We start from the raw sequence: 12682 nt of genomic DNA on the forward strand, positions 1-12682 counted from the left end.
AATACGATTCATGTATTCCATAAATACTCCCGGCGCATTAGTCACACCGAAAGGCATCACAGAATACTCATAATGTCCATACCGAGTTCTGAACGCTGTCTTCTGGATGTCTTCATCTTTCACTTTGATCTGATGATAGCTCGATCTCAAATCAATTTTACTGAACACACAAGCACCCACTAATTGATCCATCAAATCATCTATTCTCGGTAGTGGATACTTATTCTTGATCGTTACTTTATTCAATTGTCTATAATCGATACAAAGCCTCATACTACCATCCTTCTTCTTTACTAGCAACACTGGAGCTCCCCACGGTGACACACTTGGTCTTATAAACTTCTTCTCAAGTAAGTCTTCCAATTGCTTCTTTAATTCACACAATTCGGATGCCGACATTCTATACGGTGCCATCGAAACAGGCCTAGTACCAGGCACCAAATCAATAGTAAATTTAACTTCCCTCTCTGGCGGCACACTAGGAATTTCATCAGGAAAAACTTCAGGGAATTCTTTCACCACTAACAGTTCCTCTATCTTAGCTTTACTCTCAACCGACAACGTCGCCATCAAAGAAAACATCAGAGCTCCCTCTTTCATCAATTTTCGCAATTCTCTGAAAGGTAATAAGTCAACTCCTTCCTCTTCAGGAGTGGAAAACCTCACCGACTTATGATGACAATTTATATGAACATAATTATACTCCAACCAGTTCATACCAAGAATTACATCCATCCCACCCAACGGCAAACATACTAAATCAACATAGAAATCTTTATCGAAGATCGACAAAGGACAATTTAAACACACCAAGGAAGTAGTTATTGATCCCTTAGTTGGGGTCTCAACAATCAATTCACCATCCAAAGCGGACAATTTTAAACCCAGTCTTCGAGCACAGTCAGCAGAAATAAAACAGTGTGTAGCACCGGTATCAATAATAGTAATTAAAGGAGTACCATTTATGAAACATGTACCTCGGATAAGTCTGTCCTCACTGGAGGTTTGAGTTCCGGTAAATGCGAACACCTTTCCAGTTTGAGATTTCTTTGGCTTCTGACACTGACTTCCAATATGCCCTTCTTCGCCACAATTAAAACAAATCATTTCCTTGTGCTTGCAATCAGCTATTGCATGGCCAGTCTTACCACAGCGAAAACACCTCTTTACTTTAGCAGTGCATACATTACTCTTATGACCAGCCTGACCACATTTGAAGCAAACTATACCAGTAGGAGCACCTCCCCTACTAGTCCTCTGAGCCGGAGCAGCTCCTTGTTTCCCTTTTCCCACTGGAGCATCATACGGCTTGCCACGATTTTGATGTTGCTTGCCCCTGCGGTCACTGACAATCTTGTAATGAGCATTATTGTCTTCTTCAAATATCCTGCAGCTATCCACCAATTCAGTAAAAATGCGTATCTTCTGATACCCAACAGCCTTCTTAATTTCAGAGCACAGTCCGTTCTCAAACTTGATGCACTTTGAAAATTCAGCACCAGCACCAGTGTAATGAGGATAAAATTTGGACAACTCCACAAATTTTGCAGCATAATCAGTGACAGACAAGTTTCCTTGCTTCAGCTCAAGGAACTCAATTTCTTTCTTACCACGGACATCCTCCGGATAATACTTTCTCATGAATTCCCTACGGAATACATCCCAAGTAATGACTTCACCTGCCACGGTCAACCTCTCGTGAGTCTCTAGCCACCAGTCATCAGCTTCGACTGCTAGCATGTGAGTACCATACCGAACCTTCTGAGCTGGAGTGCAATCCATAACACGGAAGATTCTCTCGATCTCTTTCAACCATCCCAAGGCTGCATCTGGATCATGCTTCCCTTTAAACACCGGCGGATTCTCTCTTTGAAAAGTCGCCAAGCTACGTGATCCAGCATCTCCACCAGCATTTGGCAAGTTCTGCACAGCTTGTGCCATCGCTTGCATTGCGGCAGCCATTGCAGCGTCATTCCTTCCAGCCATTTCAACTTATCACCACAACACAACTTAAAAGTTAGATTAGTAACAATACACAATTGTTAGACAGTAACGACACGACAACTGGCCGGACAGACCGACCTGCTCTGATACCACTAATGTAACACCCTTCTAAAATTCCCCAAATATTTAATTAGAATAACAATATATCAATCAGAGTAATACGCAATTAAGGGTGTCACACAATCATTTCACACCATTCGTCATAATAACTGTCATGCTCTTTTATTATATCAAAACATAAAGCATTGCAAAATACGCAGCGGATAGAGATCAAATCGATCATTCAACACATGTAACACATTACATGAGAATTATTCAACAAGGTGAAACATCCCGTCCCGATGTTACATCTATCAGAGCATGACCCACTAAGGAGACTACACTAGACCCCAAGCACTAGCTTCTACTCAATCACTGCTCGTTACCTGAAAAATAGTTGTAAGGGTGAGTTCCTCAATCGATATGATAAGCATTATAAAATATCATGTCATGTTAAGTAATTTGACACATTAATCACCCTAATCACATCACACATTCAGTAACGGCACATCAACTCAAACGTCATACTCAATATCAACACAAGCACCACTGCTCAATTAAATTAAATACTCATACAACAAACCAACAAAATGCAACTCTAATGAGACTCGACTCGTCATGCATGTGGTACCATTTGGAGTAAAACTCCCAACTTAAAATTTGCCAATTTAACGAGGCATCAAGGCTTAAGCCTTCAACTTTCAACTTTTGCCAATCCAGGCCAACGTGGTGTGAGCAAAGCTCCGACTTAATGCATATGAATTCCGACAACATGATAACAATAGCAACACAACAATGTCTTCAACATAATCAACTTATAATCAACTTTGACATACACGACTTTAAATTCCGACAACAGGATAATAAATGCAACACAACAATGTTTTCAACATAATCAACTTATAATCAACTTTGACATCAACTAAGTACTATATAATTCCATTCCAAAACGTACACAAGATTCAATTATCAATTTTTTCTCTTTTCCCACAGTGTTAACCGGTTAACGCCCTGGGTTAACCGGTTAACGCAGACAAAACACGCTTTCTGGCAAAACTCAACAGTGTTAACCGGTTAACGCCCTGGGTTAACCGGTTAACGCAGACAGAACAACAATATTTCCACAACTCACAACAGTGTTAACCGGTTAACGCCCTGGGTTAACCGGTTAACGCAAGACAGAAAGCTGTTCCTGCGCTAACACGAAGCAGAATGCAGAATTCTCCGCATTTTCCGCCGTTGGAGGACTTCCGGACCTCCGATTCCAATTCCGTAAAAAGCGATACGCTCGGGGAATCACGACTCACACAATTACCGATTCAATCACAGCTTAAACACAGTTTATTCATCACAAATTTTCAGCACTCATCATCCCAATTAGGGTCAATTCAACGGTTTATCACTACCCATTACATGTTAATCTATAATACCCATTAAACGACGATAAACCCCCATTACCTGAATTAATCCGGCGAATCTTTAAGCTTCAAGCTTCTCTCTTCTCCAACCTTCTTCCTCTTGCTCTGCTCTTTGCCCTTTTCCTCTTTTCAGCCGCTTCTCTGCTTTTCACGTAAAACCCTCTTTACCAAAAAATAGAACTCTTTTCCTTATTCCAACTTATATACTCCAATAATAAAAATCCAATAATATTATTCCAATAATAATAATAATCCAATAATTCCAATTATTTAATTAAATTAATAAATATAATATTAACTTAAATTAAATAATTATCTTATTTTTTTATCGGGGTGTTACATTCGCTTGGCGAGGCAGGAGCGAACGTGACAGTAGCTGACTTTTCTGTTCTGATTTTTCACTCATGTTTTATCATAGCCATGCATCATTTACCCGACCCTATTTACTGTTGTGATCTTTTTTTATGGTGTAATCCTCGATTACACCCTGATTTGGTGTTCTGACATGTTTTGTTGAGTTTTGTAAAGGTTCACATATCCCAGGAAAAGATTACTTGTTAGGTATTCCACTTTATTTGTGGGATACCCTTGTGGAGATTCACCCTAAATTACTCAACTGATTTTAATGTATTAATTTTATGGCAAAGATCCACCCTAAATTGCTTAATTGATCTTAATGTATTAATTTTAATGTGGGGATTCCTCCTAATTACCTAATTGATTGTAAAATACGGCCTATGAATATGTGATCTTGGACCTCTCTTTGTTGCTTTACGGTATTACGGTATTATGATCATGTCCCGCGAATGTGGGGATACACTTAGCCAAGACCCTTCGATTAAATCATCATGTCCCTCTAAAATAAATCATAGCCCCTCGGATGTTGCCTTCGAATATATGATTTTGTCCCTCGATGACCCTTCGGTGTAGCCTACGGTTAAATGATGATAGTCCCTTCGAATGCTAAGGTATCCTTACAACCGTTGCTTTCAATGACCAAACGATGATCCTACAATGTCCCTTTACATCCAAAGGGATAAGACTACTTACTTCTCAATAGTAAGGACAGTTTTACCCTCACAAGGATAGGAAATGCCCATCAAGACCTTGGGTAGGTATAACTCTTAATTGCTTACTCACAAATCGAAATACTTTTCACACCTCACACCTTTTCAAGACATCTTTTAGAAAATCACCACTTGGTATACATTCATGCTAGAATCATTACCGAGTTATATTTTTCTAAACAACTTTCAAAACTAAACGAGATAACCACTTTGTATACATTCATACAAGAATCATTACAAAGTTAAATTCTCTTTTCAAAACACTTTCTAAACAATGCATAACCACTTTTTCCAGACAAACATAAGTGATCAAGCAATTAAGAGCCCATGGATAACCATGGATACAAAGGGTGCTAACACCTTCCCTTTGTATAATGTACCTCCCGAACCCAAAATCTAATTAAGGTCTTTCCTGTTCTTTTCCACCTTTCCTTATTGGATAAAAGAAAAGTCGGTGGCGACTCTTGCTATCCGCGACATTGCGATTAAAAGTAAAACACCCCAAGTCAGTTCACCGTATGACAGTGACCTCTGCGTCGGCATTCATCACCAACTCCCACTTTTCCTTCACAAAGGCCTCAGTAGATGCAATCTGGCGTTCATTTTCCCTAACGTTGTCGAGATGGCGCAACATGGGAACCAGAAGTTGTTCTAAAGCGGCCGTTGCACGCTTGGCATATTCTGAGAGCTGAAGATCTTTAAGTTGGGCAAGCACGCGCAAGATCTCTAGACCGACAACAGGTTCATGCATGAGCACAAAAGGGAGGTCAGGATTCAAGGCGTGAAAGTGAACTTTGTCCATTAAAACTTTGGTCTTCGTCGCCTCAGAACCCAATTTGCCAGACTGGTGAAGCTGCTCAGAGTCAGAAGAAGCATCACGCGATCTCACTAGGTTACGGATCCTAGCAATTGCTTCTAAGGCAGAAGGCTTTATCGCCAACCCCTAGAAAGATGAAGGAGAAGCAGCCGACAGAGGAGTAGTTTGAGAAGGTGGGTTTTTAGTGGTGTCAACATCCACTGGTCCCCTTGGATCCTGCAAAAGCAATGAAGCTGAAGAAAGACTAGAGTCAGAACTAGTCGAACTGGAATCCGTGTATGTTGCAGGACTAGTGACTGAGTTAGAGTCACTATCACTAATCTGGATAGGGAAGCCAATGAACTCACCAACGGTGTCGACAGATTGTAGTGGGTGAGCTGGAGAAGAAGCCGGCGACCAAGGAGTATAGTCGGCGACAGGGTGAGATGGCTCAGCAGAAGCATCAGCCTGCTGTAAGGAAAAAGATGTTGGTAAGAGAAGTACAATAATCCAAGGGAAAAGACAGTGAAACAAGTGATTACCTGTGTCGACGCAGGGGAAACTGCATCTGGATTTTCTTTCCCCAAAACAACAACAGCGGGGGTGCTAGTCGACTGCGAAGCCCCCATAGCTGGATCAAGGGCCTTGTTAAGAATGGAAGTGTCGACCATAATAGTGTCGGCATCTAAAGCAGGAGCCTCTGGAGTGAGCACTTTATGGTGTCTCTTTTTCTTGGTTTCACCACTCCTAGAGGGAGAATCGTGCTTCTTCCTTTTGTGGCCCTGATGGCTTTTGGATTTGTGGGAGTGTTGAGAAGATGGATGGGAAGTCGGCTGAAGACATGAAGAGAGGTTATAAGCAGATATTCTAGTCAGAAGATCAAACAAGCCGACAAGAAATACCTCAGATCCTGTGGCGGTAGAGCGTTTGTGTTTTTTGGATTTTTTGGAGTGAGAGGAGACAGTGGGGTCTGTCGAACGTGGTTGACCCTGCACATGAGTAAGAAGTTAGTGACCATGTAGTGTTTCCCTTAAAAATCACAAGAATGAGTGAAACTGCTCCATGTAGGTGCATACCTAAGAACTGGGTTTTTCAAGACATGAGCAATAGGGCGCTCATCATCATCAGAGGATTTCTCAGGAGCATCCTGCAAAAAGGGAAATGACGGCTAAGAATAAAAACCGAGGCAAAAGGAAATGGCAACTCAGCCAGAGTCGAACCTGAGCCTCTTGTGTCAACATAAAGCCCTCAATGAAGAACATGATGAAATTTGCAAATGACAACACTCTAGCAGCTGAAGGTGTTGGTGATGTTCTGATTATGAGGAAAGATTACAAGAGGTCAGTAATTTCAAATGTGTTATACATACCAGGCATGAAGAGTAATTTGCTCAGCATATGGCAGTTGGTCGAAAAGAACTACAAGGTGTCGATTGAAGACAAGATGATGAGAGTTCTCGACTCAAATGGAAGGTTGATCTTGAAGGCTCCAATGTCTCAGAATAGAACCTTCAAGATTGAACTAAATGTGGTGGAGCATAAGTGCCTTGCAACAACAACTAGCAGAGATGAATGGATATGGCATTACAGACTTGGCCACCTCAATTTCAAAGACATCAGAGATTTGAAGAGAAGAAATATGGTTTCATGATTACCAGAAATCGACATTCCAAACAAAGTGTGTGAAGAATTTGTGCAGGCAAAGCAGCATAAGAACAACTTCAGTAAGGATGCAGGAAGCAGGTCGAAGGCAATTCTTGAAGTCATATACTCTGATGTATGTGATCCTCTCCAGGTGTTTTCGATTGGAGGTAACAAATACTTTGTTACATTCATAGATGATTTCAGTCGAAAACTGTGGTCTTACCTGATCCAGAAGAAAAGTGAAGTGATCGAGGTATTTGCCAAGTTTAAATCTATGGTCAAAAGGCAGAGCGGTCAAAAGATTAAGATTTTGAGAACTGATGGTGGTGGAGAATATGTGTTGAAAGATTTTGATGCATTATGTGTGAAAGAAGGGATTGTGCATGAGGTGGTGCCACCCTATACTCCACAGCAGAATGGAGTCGCAGAAAGGAAAAATAGAACCATCATGAATATGGTTAGAAGTATGTTGAAAGGCAAGCATCTACCCAAAGAATTTGGGGGAGAAACTGTGTCGACTGCGACATATATCTTGAACAGATGTTCGACGAAAAATCTAGAAGGAATCACGCCAGAAGAATGTTGGTCTGGTGTCAAGACTAGCTTGAGTCACCCGAGGGTGTTTGGTTATATAGCACATAGACATGTGTCCGATAAATTGAGAAAAAACTTGATGATAAGTCGAGTCAGATGATCCTAATAGGATATCATTCGACTGAAGGATACAAGTTGTTCGACCCAGTGAATAAGCAGGTGGTGATCAACAGGGACGTGATCATAAATGAGCTTAAAGAATGGGATTGGACTGAGAATATCAAGAAAGATTTAGTGAGAATATTTTGTGATGAACCAGCTAGTGAAGTCGAAAGAGAAGTTCGACAGGAAGAAGTCAGAGGTGAAGCAAGCACAAGCAGACCTCAAAGAACAAGACACATGCCTGCAAGGTTGCAAGAATGTGTGATTACATCAGATAATATGGTCAATGAAGAAGGTGAGCTGGTACGTTATTCTTTCTACGCAGATGTCGAACTTGTCAATGTCGTTGAGGCATTGAAAGATTCGAAGTGGATGAACACTTGGTCACTTGTCGAATTGCCCCAAGACAAGAAGGCAATTAATGTGAAGTGGGTATACAAAGTGAAGTTGAATCCCAGAGGATAAGTGACTCAACACAAGGCGAGACTTGTGGCGAAAGGATTTCTTCAGAAAGAAAGAATCGACTTCGATGAAGTTTTTGAACCTGTTGCTAGGATCGAAACAATCAGGTTGGTTGTTGGTCTAGCAAACATGAACAACTGGTATATGTGTCAGATGGACGTGAAATGTGAATTCCTGAACAACCCCTTAGAAGAAGAAGTTTATGCTGCATAACCACCTGGGTTTGTGAAACATGGCAAAGAAAGAAAGGTGTACAGGCTGCATAAAGTCTTGTACGGACTTAAACAAGCTCCAAGAGCTTGGAACAAGAAGATAAATGGTTTTCTAAGAGAGAAAGAATTTGTGAAGTGCAAATCCGAACATGGAGTATATGTAAGAAGAAGCAATAGTGAGTTGCTTATACTATGTCTCTATGTCGATGACCTGTTGATAACAGGTAGTTACAAGAAGGAGGTCGAAGACTTCAAAGGTGATCTCAACAAGGAATTCGAAATGTCAAATATGGGTGACATTTCATATTTCCTTAGCAACGAATTCTACAAGAGTGGTAGAGGTTTGATGATGCACCAAAGAAGGTATGAAGGCGAAATTCTCAAAATATTTGAGATGCAAGTTTTAACCAAACTTCGACTCCAGCTGAGACCAGATTACAATTTTCGAAAGATTCAGCTGAAGATGATGTTGACCCAACCCAATACAAAAGACTTATTGGGTCACTTAGATACCTTTATCATACAAGGCCTGACTTAACATATAGTGTAGGTATGGTGAGTAGGTTCATGCAGAAGCCAAAGGTATCACATCTAGCAATGGCGAAGAGGATACTGAGGTATCTGAAAGGAACTCTCGACTATGACATTTTGTTTACTGCAGCTGATGAAGGAAAAGAATGCAAATTAGTGGGATACACCGACTCAAATTGGTGTAGTGATGTTGAGGATCGAAAATCCACAGCTGGTTATGTGTTTATGCTAGGTGGTGCACCAGTTGCTTGGAGTTCGAGAAAAGATCCAGTAGTGGCATTATCATCGTGCGAAGCAAAATACATAGTTGTTTCTCTTTGTGTATGCCAAGCAACATGGATGGTGAATCTGGTCGAAGAAATAACAGCAAAGAGTCATGGAGAAATTACCATGAAGATCGACAGCATGTCAGCTATGAATCTGGCGAAGAATCCGATAGCATATGGTCGAAGCAAGCACATCGAGATGAGGTTCCATTATCATCAAGAGCAGGTAGCAGATGGGAAGATGAATGTGGAACACTGCAGAACTAAGAATCAGATTGGAGACATCATGACAAAGGGAGTGCATGTCGAAGTGTTCAAAAGACTAAGAGCTATGATGAACGTAGATAGCTTAGACACAATTAATTAGGTGGTGTGTTGAGTTGTAATTCCTTGTGTCGAATCAGGTTGCTTGACAGAGTAAGGAAGTGTCAAACCACCTATGCCTCTTTAGTAGTGTTAGCTATTTTGGGCTTTTATAGTTTGGGCTTTGGCTTGAGGTCCAAGTTAACCTAAATCTATAAATAGAGGGAGTAACTCTTATTTTTGTAACAAAGGTGAATAGAGTATTCATAACACTTTGTATTCACAATATTTTGCAGTTGCAAAGTGAATAATAAGTTTTCCACAGTTTGTGGGTGTTACCATGAGAAATCTCTAAGGCATGTTGAAGGCGTAATTAATGAAAGGGTCTTGTGAATTTGGGGTATACCCCATCAAAGGGTGGAGATGTGCCTGAGATAAGCAAGAGTTTAGAAAAACATAAGTTATCAAGGGATGAAGCCGACAAAAGAAGCACGTTTGGTCGAAAGGCCATTCCGTCGACTGAAATAAAGCTTGGGACTTAAGGAATTTTGGATCGTGCCAAACACATAGAAGATAGTGTCGCCCTAAATACCTGGGCGGGAGAAATTTGAAATTGGAAAATGACTAGCAGTTACAAGAAGAATAAAGCGCCAGAATATGAAGCAGTTTGCAGAACATGGATAGAGCGGTTTGCAGATCGTGTGGCACGACGTCTGCTAGTTTTTAGGAGTTTTAGCCTGTAGGAAATTTCTTTAGTTTAGTATAAATAGGATATCCCACGAGGGGCTCGGGGTGTTCACCTTGTACTAAAAATCACTTGTAAGAAACTTCTCATTCCCAGCGCGAGGAAGCAAGAGTTTTAAGAGTGCTATGTACGTGAATCACCACATTTATTTCAATGCAACTTCCTTACTTTTCAATTGTTCCCGTTGAACATTTTATTTTAGTTTCATCTACTTTTGAGTTATCACTTTACGTTGTCGTCTACGCTGTCGACACTGATTCTATTACGATAATAGAGTTCACCAAAAGCGTGTTCGTCGTGTACGTCTTTTGAATGTTGTAGCACTGTCGGTCATGAGTCACCCATAGGCTATAGCGTCGTTTAAACCGTTCGTGTGGAAAAACCTGCGCTTGCTCAATACTTTGTCAGGAGTCGTTCCTTACAAAATTGTTCCGTCGAATTGAATAAGCCACACTTGCACTAGGGCATGTCTTAGGATCAACTGGTCGATCCTGCAAGTAACCCTTAGTTTCAAGGCCTAGGGAGGACCAGCGGTTGTTTACCAATTTCCACAGTAAACAAAATTGCAAGCCCAGTGGGACCGTGCTAGCGTAGTTGCGAAATTGCTTGAAACTTAGAAGTGGCAAACTATATAGTAAGCCACGAGAAACTTTGAAAATGACAGATTCCAATATATATGAAGTACCACGAGGAACTTTATCCACTATAGAAACAGTAATCTCATAGGGTGCCACTTTGCCGCCGATGACAAGTGCAGCCTCAACGGTGTCAACTACGGGTGCGGTTGGAACATCAATTCCTCTACCTCCACTGGGGGGTTCAGGATCAACGATAACGACGTTCAGACCTTATGTGCCTCGCTTTGGCACCACAGATCCTCTTTATGGAATGTCGTATTCCTTAATGCCAGGATATCAGTCGACATCAAGTGCAACATTGTTTTTAGATAACGCTCAAAACACGAATCCATCCTTGCAAGGAACAATGCAAGGGGGCAACATTAGGAGTAATACTCATAACAGAACCATGCCGCTGTCGAACACTTCAATAGCAGTGTTGAGGCAGCAAATAGATGATAGTAACCACGAGTTGGTTAATATGTTGACCAATCAAATGGGTACAGTTTGTAATCCAGTGATACAGGAATCTGCTGAAACAAATAGGCAGGTGGCGAATCAATTGACGCGCTTGTGTAATTTTCTAGGGGCACCGACACGACAGATGGCACAAGTGGTTAGGCAAACTGTTCCTGTTCAGATGGAGATAGGGGCAGCAGAAGATGAGACAGTCCACGAGGGACAAATCCTTAGACCCCAACAAAATCAAGGCGTTGAATCAAGAGTCGCAGGACGTAACCAAATGGTATTGGTTAACCGACACCAGGATGCTGATCAAATTGTCAATCAACATCGACAAGAAGACTTAACAGTAGAAAATAATTTGACAACTATTGTTGAAAGGATTATGGCTAGAAATGGTATGGGTGCCACATTGCAAAGGCCACTGTACGCCTCCCCGTTGGCTGAATTTATTCTCCAAGCCGAGGCACCTAGGGGAATGAAAGTGCCCAAATACACTAAGTTTGGGGGAGAATCTGGTGAATCGACAATAGAGCATGTTGTCAGATATCTAACAGAGTCAGGAGATTTAGCTCATAATGAGTGTTTGAGAGTAAAGAATTTTCCCTCCTCTCTGACTAAGGCTGCCTTCACATGGTTAACTTCTTTTGGCCCCAAGTTCAATCGATTTGTGGGTCAAATTAGAAAAGAAGTTCCATGAACAGTTTTATGAAGGACACTCCAAAATTAGTTTGACAGAATTGTCTAGTATCAAGAGAAGGTTTGCTGAGAGCATCGACGATTATCTGAATCGATTTAGATCATTAAAGGTCAGGTGCTTTACGCAAGTGCCAGAACATGAACTTGTTCAGATGGCTGCAGAGGGGTTAGATTATTCCATTAGGAAGAAAATAGATCCAACTTTTGTGAAGAGTATGTCACAATTGGCTGATAGAGTTCGACATCTCGAACGGATAAGGTTAGAAAAAGTTAGACACAATAAGGCTAAGAAAGAAAAAGTAGCGTTTGTCGACTATGACGCGACAAATCCAATATATGAGGCTGATTATGCTTCATCGACCAAATTAGAAATTGACGTGGCTGAGTTAAAGCCAGGATCTGCCTACGAGTGTCGATCATTACTTCCTGCGCAAGGAAAAAATCCTATCGAAAACAATCCAAAATTCCCTTCGAAAACTTATACTTTTGATGTGACAAAGTGTGAGGAAATTTTTGATCTGTTAGTCAAAGATGGTCAAATGATGGTGCCACCTGGTACTAAAATACCACCACTAGAACAAAGACAGAAAAAAGGTTTTTGTAAGTATCATAACTATCTTGGTCATAATACCTCTAAATGTTACCTTTTCAGGGATCTGGTTCAGAAAGCGATTCAAGAAGGCAGGCTGAAATTTGTTGGCCGCAGAATGAAGATCGATGTT

The 12682-nt window shown here is 41.0% G+C and overlaps 2 protein-coding genes across 2 annotated transcripts; both read right to left on the reverse strand.

Annotated features, from left to right (window-relative positions):
• Window positions 1–582: 582 nt before the first annotated feature.
• On the reverse strand, window positions 583–2197 carry LOC127097730 (uncharacterized; the record flags this gene model as incomplete). The annotated part of the gene is made up of 2 exons (XM_051036223.1): window positions 1460–2197; window positions 583–1387 (listed from the first exon to the last, which is right to left on the reverse strand). Coding segments are annotated over exons 1-2 (1332 nt in total), but the record flags the coding sequence as incomplete, so codon positions are not given.
• Window positions 2198–5039: 2842 nt separating this feature from the next.
• On the reverse strand, window positions 5040–9948 carry LOC127095461 (suppressor protein SRP40-like). The gene is made up of 6 exons (XM_051034146.1): window positions 9844–9948; window positions 6409–6471; window positions 6227–6313; window positions 5867–6157; window positions 5547–5795; window positions 5040–5471 (listed from the first exon to the last, which is right to left on the reverse strand). The coding sequence occupies exons 1-6, from the start codon at window positions 9946–9948 to the stop codon at window positions 5040–5042; spliced, it is 1227 nt and encodes a 408-aa protein (XP_050890103.1).
• Between the last annotated feature and the right edge of the window lie 2734 nt (window positions 9949–12682).

Source organism: Lathyrus oleraceus, chromosome 6 (genome assembly GCF_024323335.1).
Source record: "Lathyrus oleraceus cultivar Zhongwan6 chromosome 6, CAAS_Psat_ZW6_1.0, whole genome shotgun sequence".
In the NCBI taxonomy this organism is placed as follows: domain Eukaryota; kingdom Viridiplantae; phylum Streptophyta; class Magnoliopsida; order Fabales; family Fabaceae; genus Lathyrus; species Lathyrus oleraceus.

Excerpts from the sequence above, each read along its gene's own strand:
- LOC127095461 (XM_051034146.1), bottom strand. The coding sequence starts at position 9,948 with ATGGCCTTTCGACCAAACGTGCTTCTTTTGTCGGCTTCATCCCTTGAT. Across the intron at positions 5,796-5,866 it reads TTTCCCCTGCGTCGACACAG|CAGGCTGATGCTTCTGCTGA; the intron begins GTAATCACTTGT and ends TTTTCCTTACAG. Across the intron at positions 5,472-5,546 it reads TGCAGGATCCAAGGGGACCA|GGGTTGGCGATAAAGCCTTC; the intron begins GTGGATGTTGAC and ends TCATCTTTCTAG.